We start from the raw sequence: 18,672 nt of genomic DNA on the forward strand, positions 1-18,672 counted from the left end.
TGACTGTGGTGATAATAGGAGCTGACTGTGGTGATAATAGGAGCTGACTGTGGTGATAATAAGAGCTGACTGTGGTGATAATAGGAGCTGACTGTGGTGATAATAGGAGCTGACTGTGGTGATAATAGGAGCTGACTGTGGTGATAATAGGAGCTGACTGTGGTGATAATAGGAGCTGACTGTAGTGATAATAGGAGCTGACTGTGGTGATAATAGGAGCTGACTGTGGTGATAATAGGAGCTGACTGTGGTGATAATAGGAGCTGACTGTGGTGATAATAGGGGGTGGTGATAATAGGAGCTGACTGTGGTGATAATAGGAGCTGACTGGTGATAATAGGGGGTGGTGATAATAGGAGCTGACTGTAGTGATAATAGGAGCTGACTGTGGTGATAATAGGGGCTGACTGTGGTGATAATAGGGGGTGGTGATAATAGGAGCTGACTGTAGTGATAATAGGAGCCGACTGTGGTGATAATAGAAGCTGACTGTGGTGATAATAGGGGCTGACTGTGGTGATAATAGGAGCTGACTGTAGTGATAATAGGAGCTGACTGTGGTGATAATAGGAGCTGACTGTGGTGATAATAGGAGCTGACTGTGGTGATAATAGAAGCTGACTGGTGATAATAGGAGCTGACTGTGGTGATAATAGGAGCTGACTGGTGATAATAGGAGCTGACTGTGGTGATAATAGGAGCTGACTGTAGTGATAATAGGAGCTGACTGTGGTGATAATAGGGGGTGGTGATAATAGGAGCTGACTGTAGTGATAATAGGGGCTGACTGTGGTGATAATAGGGGGTGGTGATAATAGGAGCTGACTGTGGTGATAATAGGAGCTGACTGTGGTGATAATAGGAGCTGACTGTGGTGATAATAGGAGCTGACTGTGGTGATAATAGGAGCTGACTGTGGTGATAATAGGAGCTGACTGTGGTGATAATAGGAGCTGACTGTGGTGATAATAGGGGGTGGTGATAATAGGAGCTGACTGTGGTGATAATAGGGGCTGACTGTGGTGATAATAGGAGCTGACTGTGGTGATAATAGGGGGTGGTGATAATAGGAGCTGACTGTGGTGATAATAGGGGCTGACTGTGGTGATAATAGGGGGTGACTGTGGTGATAATAGGGGCTGACTGTGGTGATAATAGGAGCTGACTGTGGTGATAATAGAAGCTGACTGTGGTGATAATAGGAGCTGACTGTGGTGATAATAGGAGCTGACTGTAGTGATAATAGGAGCTGACTGTAGTGATAATAGGGGCTGACTGTGGTGATAATAGGGGGTGGTGATAATAGGAGCTGACTGTGGTGATACTAGGAGCTGACTGTGGTGATAATAGGAGCTGACTGTAGTGATAATAGGAGCCGACTGTGGTGATAATAGGAGCTGACTGTGGTGATAATAGGAGCTGACTGTGGTGATAATAGGAGCTGACTGTGGTGATAATAGGAGCTGACTGTAGTGATAATAGGGGCTGACTGTGGTGATAATAGGAGCTGACTGTGGTGATAATAGGAGCTGACTGTGGTGATAATAGGGGGTGGTGATAATAGGGGCTGACTGTGGTGATAATAGGAGCTGACTGTGGTGATAATAGGGGCTGACTGTGGTGATAATAGGGGCTGACTGTGGTGATAATAGGAGCTGACTGTGGTGATAATAGAAGCTGACTGTGGTGATAATAGGAGCTGACTGTGGTGATAATAGGAGCTGACTGTAGTGATAATAGGAGCTGACTGTGGTGATAATAGGAGCTGACTGTGGTGATAATAGGAGCTGACTGTAGTGATAATAGGGGCTGACTGTGGTGATAATAGGGGGTGGTGATAATAGGAGCTGACTGTGGTGATAATAGGAGCTGACTGTGGTGATAATAGGAGCTGACTGTGGTGATAATAGGAGCTGACTGTGGTGATAATAGGGGGTGGTGATAATAGGGGCTGACTGTGGTGATAATAGGAGCTGACTGTAGTGATAATAGGAGCCGACTGTGGTGATAATAGGAGCTGACTGTGGTGATAATAGGAGCTGACTGTGGTGATAATAGGAGCTGACTGTGGTGATAATAGGAGCTGACTGTAGTGATAATAGGGGCTGACTGTGGTGATAATAGGAGCTGACTGTGGTGATAATAGGAGCTGACTGTGGTGATAATAGGGGGTGGTGATAATAGGGGCTGACTGTGGTGATAATAGGAGCTGACTGTGGTGATAATAGGGGCTGACTGTGGTGATAATAGGGGCTGACTGTGGTGATAATAGGAGCTGACTGTGGTGATAATAGAAGCTGACTGTGGTGATAATAGGAGCTGACTGTGGTGATAATAGGAGCTGACTGTAGTGATAATAGGAGCTGACTGTAGTGATAATAGGGGCTGACTGTGGTGATAATACGGGGTGGTGATAATAGGAGCTGACTGTGGTGATACTAGGAGCTGACTGTGGTGATAATAGGAGCTGACTGTGGTGATAATAGGAGCTGACTGTGGTGATAATAGGAGCTGACTGTGGTGATAATAGGAGCTGACTGTGGTGATAATAGGAGCTGACTGTGGTGATAATAGGAGCTGACTTTGGTGATAATAGGAGCTGACTGGTGATAATAGGAGCTGACTGTGGTGATAATAGGAGCTGACTGTGGTGATAATAGGAGCTGACTGTGGTGATAATAGGAGCTGACTGTGGTGATAATAGGAGCTGACTGTGGTGATAATAGGAGCTGACTGTGGTGATAATAGGGGCTGACTGTGGTGATAATAGGAGCTGACTGTGGTTATAATAGGAGCTGACTGTGGTGATAATAGGAGCTGACTGTGGTGATAATAGGAGCTGACTGTAGTGATAATAGGAGCTGACTGTGGTTATAATAGGGGGTGGTGATAATAGGAGCTGACTGTGGTGATAATAGGAGCTGACTGTGGTGATAATAGGAGCTGACTGTAGTGATAATAGGAGCTGACTGTGGTGATAATAGGAGCTGACTGTAGTGATAATAGGAGCTGACTGTGGTGATAATAGGGGGTGGTGATAATAGGAGCTGACTGTGGTGATAATAGGAGCTGACTGTGGTGATAATAGGAGCTGACTGTGGTGATAATAGGAGCTGACTGTGGTGATAATAGGAGCTGACTGTGGTGATAATAGGAGCTGACTGGTGATAATAGGAGCTGACTGTGGTGATAATAGGGGGTGGTGATAATAGGAGCTGACTGTGGTGATAATAGGGGGTGGTGATAATAGGAGCTGACTGTGGTGATAATAGGAGCTGACTGTGGTGATAATAGGGGGTGGTGATAATAGGAGCTGACTGTGGTGATAATAGGAGCTGACTGTGGTGATAATAGGAGCTGACTGTAGTGATAATAGGAGCTGACTGTAGTGATAATAGGGGCTGACTGTGGTGATAATAGGAGCTGACTGTGGTGATAATAGGAGCTGACTGTGGTGATAATAGGAGCTGACTGTGGTGATAATAGGGGGTGGTGATAATAGGGGGTGGTGATAATAGGAGCTGACTGTGGTGATAATAGGGGGTGGTGATAATAGGGGGTGGTGATAATAGGAGCTGACTGTGGTGATAATAGGAGCTGACTGGTGATAATAGGAGCTGACTGTGGTGATAATAGGAGCTGACTGTGGTGATAATAGGAGCTGACTGTGGTGATAATAGGAGCTGACTGTGGTGATAATAGGGGGTGGTGATAATAGGAGCTGACTGTGGTGATAATAGGGGGTGGTGATAATAGGGGGTGGTGATAATAGGAGCTGACTGTGGTGATAATAGGAGCTGACTGTAGTGATAATAGGAGCTGACTGTGGTGATAATAGGAGCTGACTGTGGTGATAATAGGAGCTGACTGTGGTGATAATAGGAGCTGACTGTGGTGATAATAGGAGCTGACTGTAGTGATAATAGGAGCTGACTGTGGTGATAATAGGAGCTGACTGTGGTGATAATAGGAGCTGACTGGTGATAATAGGAGCTGACTGTGGTGATAATAGGAGCTGACTGTAGTGATAATAGGAGCTGACTGTAGTGATAATAGGGGGTGGTGATAATAGGGGGTGGTGATAATAGGAGCTGACTGTGGTGATAATAGGAGCTGACTGGTGATAATAGGGGGTGGTGATAATAGGAGCTGACTGTGGTGATAATAGGAGCTGACTGGTGATAATAGGGGGTGGTGATAATAGGAGCTGACTGGTGATAATAGGAGCTGACTGTGGTGATAATAGGAGCTGACTGTAGTGATAATAGGAGCTGACTGTAGTGATAATAGGGGGTGGTGATAATAGGAGCTGACTGGTGATAATAGGAGCTGACTGTGGTGATAATAGGAGCTGACTGTGGTGATAATAGGAGCTGACTGTGGTGATAATAGGAGCTGACTGTGGTGATAATAGGTGGTGATAATAGGAGCTGACTGTGGTGATAATAGGGGTGGTGATAATAGGAGCTGACTGTGGTGATAATAGGAGCTGACTGGTGATAATAGGAGCTGACTGTGGTGATAATAGTAGCTGACTGTGGTGATAATAGGGGGTGGTGATAATAGGAGCTGACTGTGGTGATAATAGGAGCTGACTGTGGTGATAATAGGAGCTGACTGTGGTGATAATAGGGGGTGGTGATAATAGGAGCTGACTGTGGCGATAATAGGAGCTGACTGTGGTGATAATAGGGGGTGGTGATAATAGGAGCTGACTGTGGTGATAATAGGAGCTGACTGTGGCGATAATAGGGGGTGGTGATAATAGAAGCTGACTGTGGTGATAATAGGGGGTGGTGATAATAGAAGCTGACTGTGGTGATAATAGGAGCTGACTGTGGTGATAATAGGAGCTGACTGTGGTGATAATAGGAGCTGACTGTGGTGATAATAGGAGCTGACTGTGGTGATAATAGGAGCTGACTGGTGATAATAGGAGCTGACTGTGGTGATAATAGGAGCTATGTACCTCATTATAACTGAATGTGAACGCGTCACTGCTTCTTCTTCTTCTCCGTCCTCTCGTCTTTCTTAAGGGCATCACGTTTGGTCGTCGTAGCAACCGGCTGGACTTGTACTATTCCCCCACGGTGGCCCAGCCAGGCAGTGGACCGGTGCCCGTGGTAGTGTTTATATACGGGGGAGGCTGGGGTTCAGGGGAGAGGTCCATATACTGTCTACTGGCCATGCAGATGGCTAAGGAGCTCAGCGCAACGGTGATCTGCCCGGACTATTGCACCTACCCGAAGGTAAGACTCCCTCCACGACCATAACAGTAGAGCTGAAACAAAACAAAACAAAATTAAAGGACACAGTCGCTGGCATATTCAGTGAGCGAGCGTACACATTGAATTTGAACTTTAATCTTCTTTCCAGGGTAATGTTTTGTGTATGGTTCAAGATATCGCTGACTGTCTCGTTTGGGCGAGGGAGAACGGCCATAAGTTCAACTTCGACAAAGTAAGCGATGCAAACAGTAGATGAATTCAAGTTTCACAATGCCAGTGTAACACGTTGGTGTGTATCACAGAGGCCTATTCAAACCTGTTTATTCGGCATTCTCACTTTAATGCATTGATGTCAATGGGATGTTACGTTTATATAAGGCCCTTAACTGAAGATTATTCATAAATGCAATGTTTATATACACCCTCCTGTGTCTGTTGTCTATTCACAGGACAATATAGTGTTAAAATACCCTTTATAAGGGTAATAAACACTAACCTGTAAGTTAATATATAGTTTATAAAGGTGTAATAAGCTGTTATAACACATTGGTTCATTATTCCCTTCACTATGTTGTCTGTGTGCAGGATAACATGGTGTTAGTCGTTCATAAACTGTTAATTTTTAGTTTGTAAAGTGGGTAATAAACAGTTAACAGGTATTGATATCCACTGTGTTGTCTGTGCAGGATAACATGGTGTTAGTCGGACACTCCGCTGGGGCTCACCTAGCAGCGCTGACCGTGCTGTTCATGGTCGAGGGACGAGACGAGCTCTTTATAGAAGCCAAGAAGCAGACAGAGATCACCATGGCAATCAGAGGAGTTACAGGTCAATGTGTGGTTTATACTGTAGTTACAGGTCAATATGTGGTTTATAGATACAGGTCAATGTGTGGTTTATAGTGTAGTTACAGGTCAATATGTGGTTTATAGTTACAGGACAATATGTGGTTTATACTGTAGTTACAGGTCAATGTGTGGTTTATACTGTAGTTACAGGTCAATATGTGGTTTATAGTTACAGGTCAATATCTGGTTTATACTGTAGTTACAGGTCAATGTGTGGTAACAGGTCAATATGTGGTTTATAGATACAGGTGAATGTGTGGTTTATAGATACAGGTCAATGTGTGGTAACAGGTCAATATGTGGTTTATAGATACAGGTCAATGTGTGGTTTATACTGTAGTTACAGGTCAATATGTGGTTTATAGTTACAGGACAATATGTGGTTTATACTGTAGTTACATGTCAATATGTGGTAACAGGTCAATATGTGGTTTATAGATACAGGTCAATATGTGGTTTATAGATACAGGTCATTATGTGGTTTATAGATACAGGTCAATATGTGGTTTATAGATACAGGTCATTATGTGGTTTATAGATACAGGTCAATATGTGGTTTATAGATACAGGTCAATATGTGGTTTATAGATACAGGTCAATATGTGGTTTATAGTTACAGGTCAATATGTGGTTTATAGATACAGGTCAATATGTGGTTTATAGATACAGGTCAATATGTGGTTTATAGATACAGGTCAATATGTGGTTTATAGTTACAGGTCAATATGTGGTTTATAGATACAGGTCAATATGTGGTTTATAGATACAGGTCAATATGTGGTTTATAGATACAGGTCAATATGTGGTTTATAGTTACAGGTCAATATGTGGTTTATAGTTACAGGTCAATATGTGGTTTATAGATACAGGTCAATATGTGGTAACAGGTCAATATGTGGTTTATAGATACAGGTCAATATGTGGTTTATAGATACAGGTCAATATGTGGTTTATAGATACAGGTCAATATGTGGTTTATAGATACAGGTCAATATGTGGTTTATAGATACAGGTCAATATGTGGTTTATAGATACAGGTCAATATGTGGTTTATAGATTTTTATTACATAGCTTATATGTCTATAACATGTTTATAGATCTTTATAAACATACAATATAATCACTCAATTGACCTAATTGGATGTATAAAGTTATATATATATATATATTTAATACACACACAGTACCAGTCATAAGTTTGGACACACCGACTCATTCCAGGGTTTTTCTTTATATTGACTATTTTCTACATTATAGAATAATATTGAAGACATCAAAACTATTAAATAACACCTATGGAATCATGTAGTAAACAAAAATGTGTTAAGCCATTCAAAATATATTTTAGATTTTAGATTCTTCAAAGTAGCCACCCTTTGCCTTGATGACAGTTTTGTACACTCTTGGCATTTCTCTCAACCAGCTTCACCTTGGTAATCAAGCCCACTACTGTTGTGTCTTCTGCAAACTTGATGATTGAGTTGGAGGCGTGGATGGCCACGCAGCCGTGGGTGAACAGGGAGTACAGGAGGGGGTAGAGCACGCACCCTTGTGTGGCCCCAGTGTTGAGGGTCAGCAAAGTGGAGATGTTGTTTCCTACCTTCACCACCTGAGGACGGCCCATCAGAAAGTCCAGGACCCAATTTCACATGGCGAGGTTGAGACCCAGAGCCTCCAGCTTGATGTTGAGCTTGGAGTGTTCTATGGTGTTGAATGCTGAGCTGTAGTCAATGAACAGCACTCTTACATAGGTATTCCTCTTGTCCAGATGGAACAGGGCAGTGTGCAGTATGATGGCTATTGCATCGTCTGTGAACCTGTTGGGGCGGTACGCAAACTAGGGTGGCCAGTAAGGTGGAGGTGATATGATCCTTGACTAGTCTCTCAAAGCACTTCAAGATGACAGAAGTGAGTGCTATTCGGCATTCTCTGAGGACGCAGCTAGGGATGCTGTCTGGGCCGGCAGCCTTACGAGGGTTAACACGTTTAAATGTCTTACTCACGTCTGCCATGGAGAAGGAGAGGGGGGGGGGGGCGCAGTCCTAGTTAGCGGGCCGCGACGGTGGCACTGTATTATCCTGAAAGCGGGCAAAGAAGGTATTTAGTTTGTCTGGAAGCAAGACGTCGGTGTCCGTGACGTGGCTGGTTTTGTTTTTGTCGTCCTTGATTTCCTGTACGCCCTGCCACATACATCTCGTGTCTGAGCCGTTGAATTGCGACTCCACCTTGTTCCTTTTACCGGTATTTTGCTTGTAACTACACTGTTTAGTTATATTCAGCCATATTCCCATTTTCCGTGGTTAAATGTTTCGGCCTTTCAGTTTGTCGTGAAAGCCGCCATCCATCCACGGTTTCTGTCCTTTGTGTTATGTTTATTTATTAAAACACTCACTCCCTGAACTTGATCCCGACTCGGCGCACATCGTTACACCTTGTCACAGCACGATTGTTTGGCTCAAACGCATCAAGGGAAGAAAAAAAATCCACAAATTAACTTCTAACATACCTCATGAAGCTGGTTGAGAGAATGCCAAGAGTGTTCAAAGCTGTCATCAAGGCAAAGGATGGCTACTTAGAAGAATCTCAAATATAAAATATATATTGATTTGTTTAACACTTTTTTGGTTACTACATGATTCCATATGTGTTATTTAATACTTTTGATGTCTTCACTATTATTCTATAGCGTTGAAAACTAAATGAAGATATATATATAAATAAATGAAGAAAAATGAAAGTTCCGTGACTTTTGTTTCTGACATGGTGTTTCGTATTCTGTACAGGTTTGAGTGGAGTGTACAACATAATGGACCACTACGAGCATGAACAGATGAGAGCTGTGGAGTATGTCTCTACGATGCACAAAGCCATGAACGGACTAGAGAACTTCCCTTATTATTCACCCACACACCGACTGAAGGAATTCAGCGAGGAGCAACTGAAAAGGTATGCGGGTGTTGCAGTGTTGTACTAAAATTGACGATAAAGTTGATACGATCTCGTCTGGGTTCTGATGATACTTTGATGTGTTTAAATACACAGTGGAAGAACAAATTGGGGAACGGAAATATTACCTATTAGGGGTACGGACAGAGGAAATGTGACTAATTAGGGGAGCGGAAGGAGGAAATATGACTAATTAGGGGAACGGAAGGAGGAGGAAATGTGACTAATTAGGGGAACAGAAAGAGGAGGAAATGTGACAAATTAGGGGAACAGCAAGAGGAAATATGACTAATTAGCATTTAGTCTACCTTTATTTGTTTTTTAGAAATCATTATTTTCGTTCTTCCCCCCATTCTGCAGAGTGGCCTTATATACAGTGCATTCAGAAAGTATTCAGACCCCTTGAGTTTTTTACACATTTTGTTACAGACTTGTTCTAAAATTGATTAAATTGTTAATTTTTTTCTCATCAGTGTACACACAATACACCATAATGACAAAGCAAAAACAGTTTTTTTAATTTATTAAAAACAAAAAACTGAAATATTACATTTACATAAGTATTCAGACCCTTTACTCAGTACGTTGTTGAAGCACGTTTGCAGCGATGACAGCCTCCAGTCTTCTTGGGTATGACGCTACAAGCTTGGCACACCTGTATTTGGAGAGTTTCTCCATTCTCTCAAGCTCTGTCAGGTTGGATGGGGAGCATTGCTGCATAGCGATTTTCAGATCTCTACCAGAGATGTTTGATCGGGTTCAAGATGGGCCACTCAAGGACATTCAGTGACTTGTCCCGAAGCCACTCGTGCATTGTCTTGGCTGTGTGCTTGGGGTCGTTGTGCTGTTGGAAGGTGAACCTTCACCCCCAGCCTGAGGTTCTGAGTGCTCTGGAGCAATTTTTCATCAAGGATCTCTCTGTACTTTGCTCCATTCATCTTTCCCTCGATCCTGACTAGTCTCCCAGTCCCTGCCACTGAAAAACATCCCCACAGCATGATGCTGCTACCACCATGCTTCACCATAGGGATGGTGCCAGGTTTCCTCCAGACGTGACGCTTGGCATTCAGGCCAAAGAGTTCATTCTTGGTTTCATGAGACCAGAGAATTTTGTTTCCCATGGTCTGAGAATCCTTTAGGTGCCTTTTGATAAACTCCAAGCAGGCTGTGCCTTTTACTGAGGAGTGGCTTCCCTCTGGCCACTCTACCATAAAGGCCTGATTGGTGGAGTGCTGCAGAGATGGTTGTCCTTCTGGAAGGTTCTCCCATCTCCACAGAGGAGATCTGTCAGAGTGACCATCGGGTTCTTGGTCACCTCCCTGACCAAGGCTCTTCTTCCTCGATTGCTCAGTTTGGCCGGGCGACCAGCTCTAGGAAGAGTGTTGGTGGTTCCAAACTTCTTCCATGTAAGAATGATGGAGGCCACTGTGTTCTTGGGGACCTTCAGTGCTGCAGACATTTTTTGGGTGCCCTTCCCCAGATCTGTGCCTCGACACAATCCTGTTTCAGAACTCCAAGGACAATTCCTTCGACCTCATAGCTTGGTTTTTGCTCTGACATGCACTGCCAACTGTGGGGCCTTTCCAAATCATGTCCAATCAATTGAATTTACCACAGGTGGACTCCAATCAAGTTGTTGAAACAACTCAAGGATGATCAATGGAACCAGGGTATACCTGAGCTCAATTTCGAGTCCCATGGTGGTCTGAATACTTAATTAAATAAGGTATTTGCAAAAATACACACGGGATACTGTTGAGTGTGAAAAACCAAACAGTGTTGAAGTTGTTGACACAAACTGCTGCGCCTGGCACCTACTACCACAACCCCGTTCAAAGGCACTTAAATATTTTGTCTTGCCCATTCACCCTTTGAATGGCACACATACACAATCCATGTCTCAATTGTCTCAAGGCTTAAAAAATCCTTATTTAACCTGTCTCCTCCCCTTCATCTACTTTTTTTTTGCCTTTACCTCCCTTATCTCACCTCATTTGCTCACATCGTATATAGACTCATTTTTCTACTGTAATATTGACTGTATGTTTTGTTTTGCTCCATGTGTAACTCTGCGTCGTTGTATGTGTCGAACTGCTTTGCTTTATCTTGGCCAGGTCGCAATTGTAAATGAGAACTTGTTCTCAACTTGCCTACCTGGTTAAATAAAGGTGAAATAAATAAATAAATCTACACTGATTTGAAGTGGATTTAACAAGTGATTTCAATAAGGGATCATAGCTTTCACCTGGTCAGTCTATGTCATGGAAAGAGCAGGTGTTCTTAATGTTTTGTCCACTCAGTGTAATATCTCAACTTTTTTTGATTTCTTTCCCCTGTTCTAACAGAGTGCCACCTTTCTGCTTGCTGCACGGAACGAGTGACATCATAGTTCCGGTGGCATCTTCCCAGAGGTTCTCTGAGCTGCTCACCTCCCTTTCGATCAAGGTGTCCCTGTACCTCATGCCTAAAATGGACCACACCGAGATTGTCACCGATCTCATGGCGACAGACAGGCACTTCTACAACACGGTGTACAGCTGCATCAAACAGGAGTACAGCAAGTTCATAGGTCAGGTCTGTCACTGCTGAGCGTTCTTCTAGACCGGTCTTCTACACAACAAGGAAACTAACTTAACTTCCATACATTATCCATTCATTCATTCATGATGTGCCGCAATTCTTCGTTTACATCTTTTTCAGTGCATTATTATGATACCTTGAACTTACAGGATTGAACCTTTTTTGACTTAAAAACATTTAGCAGTTTTATCGCTCTGTTTTAATCTCAGTAATGATTCCTCTTCTCCCTCTGGTGTTTTACTGTGTGATTGATGATAGTTCCTGCTATCGTAAACAGACTGAATGATTTTTCTGATAGTACCCTGATCGTAAACAGACTAAATGATTTTTCTGATAGTTCCCTGATCGTAAACAGACTAAATGATTTTTCTGATAGTTCCCTGATCGTAAACAGACTAAATGATATTTTAATATAATAGCTGCTGGATCTGATGAAGGAGAGATATCAGGCAAACTAAACATGCATTTGACATATTTGACCTACAGTAAGTCTGGTGTATGAGAATATTGGTTTATCTAGGATGCCTGTGAGCTATCCTAGAGGGCCCAGTATACAGTATATCCAGACTCAGCCTTTATAGAAATATCGTTATTTGACGTAGCCATGATTTCCAATGGGAGTCGTACCGTCAACGTCCACCGTCAACGTCCCATCCATTTTCATGGACAGAAAAGTTTCAGATGAGTTTTGATGAACTTTTTGATTGGTCGATGGAGACGTTGGCCAATCAGACACACTCTGCACGGACCAAAATGAATCCCTTCTAATTCTGTTTCCGTTCTCCACGGATCAGTTAGGCCACGCCCTTATATAGCCAGTATTATGTGTACCATGTGGAACCCTAAATGGCACCCTATTCCCTACATGGTCCACTACATTTGACCAGAGTCCTATGGGCAGTGCACTACATAGGGAACAGGGTACGGTTGGGACAGAGACTGATAGCAGTTCTATTGTATATTGTCTACTGATAATCTGTTGCATTAATATGGTCAACCCAGGGCACATTACCTTGTTTATGGTCAACCCAGGGCACATTACCTTGTTTATGGTCAACCCAGGGCACATTACCTTGTTTATGGTCAACCCAGGGCACATTACCTTGTTTATGGTCAACCCAGGGCACATTACCTTGTTTATGGTCAACCCAGGGCACATTACCTTGTTTATGGTCAACCCAGGGCACATTACCTGGTTTATGGTCAACCCTGGGCACATTACCTTGTTTATGGTCAACCCAGGGCACATTACCTTGTTTATGGTCAACCCAGGGCACATTACCTGGTTTATGGTCAACCCTGGGCACATTACCTTGTTTATGGTCTACCCAGGGCACATTACCTTGTTTATGGTCAACCCAGGGCACATTACCTTGTTTATGGTCAACCCAGGGCACATTACCTTGTTTATGGTCAACCAATAGAACATTACATTATTGTAAGGGATTTCCTTCTTCCGAAGAGGAGAGGCGAAAAGGATCAGAGGACCAATATGCGGCGTGGTAAGTGTCCATGGTTCCTTTTAATACGTAAATGAACACATGAACAACTGAATACAAAAACAAGAAACATGAAAACCCCAAACAGTCCTATCTGGTGCAGGTACAGAGACAGGAACAATCACCCACAAACACACAGTGAAACCCAGGCTACCTAAGTATGATTCTCAATCAGAGACAACTAATGACACCTGCCTCTGATTGAGAACCATACTAGGCCGAAACATAGAAATACCCAAATCATAGAAAAACAAACATAGACTGCCCACCCCAACTCACGCCCTGACCATACTAAATAAAGACAAAACAAACATAGACTGCCCACCCTACCTCACGCCCTGACCATACTAAATAAAGACAAAACAAACAGACTGCCCACCCAACTCACGCCCTGACCATACTAAATAAAGACAAAACAAACATAGACTGCCCACCCTACCTCACGCCCTGACCATACTAAATAATGACAAAACAAACAGACTGCCCACCCAACTCACGCCCTGACCATACTAAATAATGACAAAACAAACAGACTGCCCACCCAACTCACGCCCTGACCATACTAAATAAAGACAAAACAAACAGACTGCCCACCCCAACTCATGCCCTGACCATACTAAATAATGACAAAACAAACAGACTGCCCACCCAACTCACGCCCTGACCATACTAAATAATGACAAAACAAACAGACTGCCCACCCAACTCACGCCCTGACCATACTAAATAATGACAAAACAAACAGACTGCCCACCCCAACTCACGCCCTGACCATACTAAATAAAGACAAAACAAACGGACTGCCCACCCAACTCACGCCCTGACCACACTACATAAAGACAAAACAAACAGACTGCCCACCCAACTCACGCCCTGACCACACTACATAAAGACAAAACAAACAGACTGCCCACCCAACTCACGCCCTGATCACACTACATAAAGACAAAACAAACAGACTGCCCACCCAACTCACGCCCTGACCATACTAAATAATGACAAAACAAACAGACTGCCCACCCAACTCATGCCCTGACCATACTAAATAATGACAAAACAAACAGACTGCCCACCCAACTCACGCCCTGACCATACTAAATAAAGACAAAACAAACAGACTGCCCACCCAACTCACGCCCTGACCATACTAAATAATGACAAAACAAACAGACTGCCCACCCAACTCACGCCCTGACCATACTAAATAATGACAAAACAAACAGACTGCCCACCCAACTCACGCCCTGACCATACTAAATAAAGACAAAACAAACAGACTGCCCACCCCAACTCACGCCCTGACCATACTAAATAATGACAAAACAAACAGACTGCCCACCCAACTCACGCCCTGACCATACTACATAAAGACAAAACAAAGGAAATAAAGGTCAGAACGTGACAATTATCTTGTTTATGGTCAACCCAGGAGAAACAGTACATTATCTTGTTTAATTAAATGTTAGGACATCAACTATATAGTACATCTGATTAAATGCATTCGGTACATTGTTCTACAGCATTGGGGTCAACTTCATTTCAATTCAGGAAGTAAACCATTCAAAAGGATTGATGGAGGAAATTGGAATTTCAGGGTTTCACTTCCTGGATTGACCCAAAACCTTGTTACTGTATTTAACATGTTCAATATCTGCTGTTAATAGTTATGCATTTTGGTTCAATAAAATTATTAACAAGTGTAAAATACATTGTAAGGATTTTTTTTTTTTTTTTTTTAATAACTGCAAAATGATTTGTTCGTTGGCAATAGGTTCTCATAGTTTTATAGTAGAATAAAGGGTGTGCCAATATGCTGCTATACTGTAGTCACTCTGTGTTAGCCATGTAAATCACAGTTATAGTAGTCACTGTAGTCACTGTGTTAGCCATGTAAATTACAGTTATAGGGACACTATACTGTAGTCACTCTGTGTTAGCTATGTAAATTACAGTTATAGGGACACTATACTGTAGTCACTCTGTGTTAGCCATGTAAATTACACAGTTATAGGGACACTATACTGTAGTCACTGTGTTAGCCATGTAAATTACAGTTATAGGGACACTATACTGTAGTCACTCTGTGTTAGCTATGTAAATTACAGTTATAGGGACACTATACTGTAGTCACTGTGTTAGCTATGTAAATTACAGTTATAGGGACACTATACTGTAGTCACTGTGTTAGCTATGTAAATTACAGTTATAGGGACACTATACTGTAGTCACTGTGTTAGCTATGTAAATTACAGTTATAGGGACACTATACTGTAGTCACTGTGTTAGCTATGTAAATTACAGTTATCGGGACACTTAGTAGTGGGGTCATTATTTTATTGTTTTAATACGTTTATTTAAAACGAGGACAATGTAACAACAAAACATCTCAGAAGTCGTATGTTGCACCAGATCTAGCGAACAGCTCATTACCATCTGCAGTCTCAACTTGACTGGAGTCCACCTGGGGTAAATGTAATTGATTGGACATGATTCGGGAAGGCACACACCTGTCTATATAAGGTCCCACAGTTGGCAGTGCATGTCAGAGCAAAAACCAAGTAATGAGGTCGAAGATATTGTCCTTAGAGCTCAGAGGCAGGATTGTGTCGAAGCACAGATCTGGGGAAGGCCACCAAAAAATGTCTGCAGCACTGAAGGTCACAAGAACACAGTGGCCTCCATCATTCTAACATGGAAGAAGTTTGGAACCACCAAGACTCCTCCTAGAGCTGGCTGCCCGGACAAACTGAGCAATCGGAGGAGAAGGGCCTTAGTCAGGGAGGTGACCATGAACCTGATGGTCACTCTGACAGAGCTCCAGAGTTCCTCTGTGGAGATGGGAGAAACCTTCCAGAAGGACAACCATCTCTGCAGCACTCCATCAATCAGGCCTTTATGATAAAGTGGCCTGATGGAAGCCACTCCTCAGTAAAAGACACATGACAGCCCACTCTGGTCTGATGAAACCAAGACTAAACTCTTTGGCCTGAATGCGAAGTGTCACGTCTAGAGGAAACCTGACACCATCCCTACAGTGGAGCATGGCGGTGGCAGCATCATGCGGTGGGGATGTTTATCAGCGGCAGGGACTGGGAGACTAGTCAGGATCAAAGGAAAGATGAACAGAGCAAAGTACAGAGAGATCCTTGATGAAAACCTGCTCCAGAGCACTCAGGACCTCAGACTGGGGCGAATGACCCCAAGCACCCAGCCAAAACATCTCAGGAGTGGCTTCGGGACAAGTCTCTCAATGTCCTTGAGTGGCTCAGCCAGAGACCGAACTTGAACCTGATCGAACATCTCTGGAGAGACTTGAAAATAGCTGTGCATCAACGCTCCCCATCCAACCTGACAGAGCTTGAGAGGATCTGCAGAGAAGAATGAGAGAAACTCCCCAAATAGAGGCGTGGCAAGCTTGTAATGTCATACCCAAGAAGACTCGAGGCTGTAATCGCTGCCATAGGTGCTTCATCAAAGTACTGAGTAAAAGGTCTGAATACTTATTGAAATGTTATATTTCTATGAATCTGTTTTTTCTTTGTCATTATGGGGTATTGTGATGTCATTATGGGGTATTGTGATGTCATTATGGGGTATTGTGTGTAGATTGATGAGGGGAAAGAAACGATTTATCAATTTTAGAATTAGGCTGTAACGTAACAAAATGTGGAAAAAGTTAAGGGGTCTGAATACTTTCCCGAAGACGCTGTATCCACACAGTTAGACCCATTTTAATTGTCCAGATGTACAAAACCTAAGTGAGAGTGTTGGACCTTGTTGAGTATGAAATTACTGAACCAAATTAACTTAAACGATGAACCACAAGACCCTTTGGTGTCTTTGTTTACCAAGACTAAGACCAAAAGCCTCACCAAAGTTGAAGATGGAAATCCTAGCACAGCACTGTGCGTGAGCCTCATTTCCAGGATGTTAAGCAATAGCTCATTAAAAATAATGAGAAAATATGCTTACAGTGTTAACGTTAGCTATGCAGGTACACACACACACACACACAGACTAATTACATCTAACTAGCCACCCTTCTGTGGAGTTAGTTTGGCATATGCAGCACAGGGAATTGAATTGGTCCACTGACCATCCACAGCTTATTAGGCATTAGGGCTCACGGCTCACGTGAGAAAGAGATGTCAATCTCATTATGACTTCTCTAATTAAATAACAGATCAATTGATACAAATAAATCTGAGTTGTCAGGTTATATGTACTTTAGCCCTGTTGTCAGGCTTTAGCCCTGTTGTCAGGCTTTAGCCCTGTTGTCAGGTTATGTACTTTAGCCCTGTTGTCAGGCTTTAGCCCTGTTGTCAGGTTATGTACTTTAGCCCTGTTGTCAGGCTTTAGCCCTGTTGTCAGGCTTTAGCCCTGTTGTCAGGCTTTAGCCCTGTTGTCAGGTTATGTACTTTAGCCTGTTGTCAGGCTTTAGCCCTGTTGTCAGGCTTTAGCCTGTTGTCAGGCTTTAGCCCTGTTGTCAGGTTATGTACTTTAGCCCTGTTGTCAGGCTTTAGCCCTGTTGTCAGGTTATGTACTTTAGCCTGTTGTCAGGCTTTAGCCCTGTTGTCAGGTTATGTACTTTAGCCTGTTGTCAGGCTTTAGCCCTGTTGTCAGGTTATGTACTTTAGCCTGTTGTCAGGCTTTAGCCCTGTTGTCAGGTTATGTACTTTAGCCTGTTGTCAGGCTTTAGCCCTGTTGTCAGGCTTTAGCCCTGTTGTCAGGCTTTAGCCCTGTTGTCAGGCTTTAGCCCTGTTGTCAGGTGATGTACTTTAGCCCTGTTGTCAGGCTTTAGCCCTGTTGTCAGGTGATGTACTTTAGCCCTGTTGTCAGGCTTTAGCCCTGTTGTCAGGTGATGTACTTTAGCCCTGTTGTCAGGCTTTAGCCCTGTTGTCAGGCTTTAGCCCTGTTGTCAGGTTATGTACTTTAGCCCTGTTGTCAGGCTTTAGCCCTGTTGTCAGGCTTTAGCCCTGTTGTCAGGCTTTAGCCCTGTTGTCAGGTTATGTACTTTAGCCTGTTGTCAGGCTTTAGCCCTGTTGTCAGGTTATGTACTTTAGCCTGTTGTCAGGCTTTAGCCCTGTTGTCAGGTTATGTGCTTTAGCCCTGTTGTCAGGTTATGTGCTTTAGCCCTGTTGTCAGGTTATGTGCTTTAGCCCTGTTGTCAGGTTATGTGCTTTAGCCCTGTTGTCAGGTTATGTACTTTAGCCCTGTTGTCAGGCTTTAGCCCTGTTATCAGGCTTTAGCCCTGTTGTCAGGTTATGTGCTTTAGCCCTGTTGTCAGGTGATGTACTTTAGCCCTGTTGTCAGGTGATGTACTTTAGCCCTGTTGTCAGGTGATGTACTTTAGCCCTGTTGTCAGGTTATGTGCTTTAGCCCTGTTGTCAGGTGATGTACTTTAGCCCTGTTGTCAGGTGATGTACTTTAGCCTGTTGTCAGGCTTTAGCCCTTTTGTCAGGTGATGTACTTTAGCCCTGTTGTCAGGTGATGTACTTTAGCCCTGTTGTCAGGTTATGTACTTTAGCCCTGTTGTCAGGTTATGTACTTTAGCCCTGTTGTCAGGTGATG

At 43.2% G+C, this 18,672-nt stretch overlaps 1 protein-coding gene across 1 annotated transcript in view; it reads left to right on the forward strand.

Annotated features, from left to right (window-relative positions):
* Nucleotides 1-14,806, forward strand: part of LOC135509458 (uncharacterized) — a 36,433-nt gene extending 21,627 nt beyond the window's left edge. Inside the window, exons 5-9 of the mRNA XM_064930174.1 lie at nucleotides 5,037-5,249; nucleotides 5,377-5,460; nucleotides 5,915-6,056; nucleotides 8,860-9,022; nucleotides 11,368-14,806. Coding sequence (XP_064786246.1) covers nucleotides 5,037-5,249; nucleotides 5,377-5,460; nucleotides 5,915-6,056; nucleotides 8,860-9,022; nucleotides 11,368-11,611 — 846 coding nt within the window. The 3' untranslated portion in view covers nucleotides 11,612-14,806. The remainder of the gene's footprint in view (nucleotides 1-5,036; nucleotides 5,250-5,376; nucleotides 5,461-5,914; nucleotides 6,057-8,859; nucleotides 9,023-11,367) is intronic.
* Nucleotides 14,807-18,672: the final 3,866 nt, after the last annotated feature.

The sequence above is a fragment of the Oncorhynchus masou genome, chromosome 1, assembly GCF_036934945.1.
Source record: "Oncorhynchus masou masou isolate Uvic2021 chromosome 1, UVic_Omas_1.1, whole genome shotgun sequence".
In the NCBI taxonomy this organism is placed as follows: Eukaryota; Metazoa; Chordata; class Actinopteri; order Salmoniformes; family Salmonidae; genus Oncorhynchus; species Oncorhynchus masou.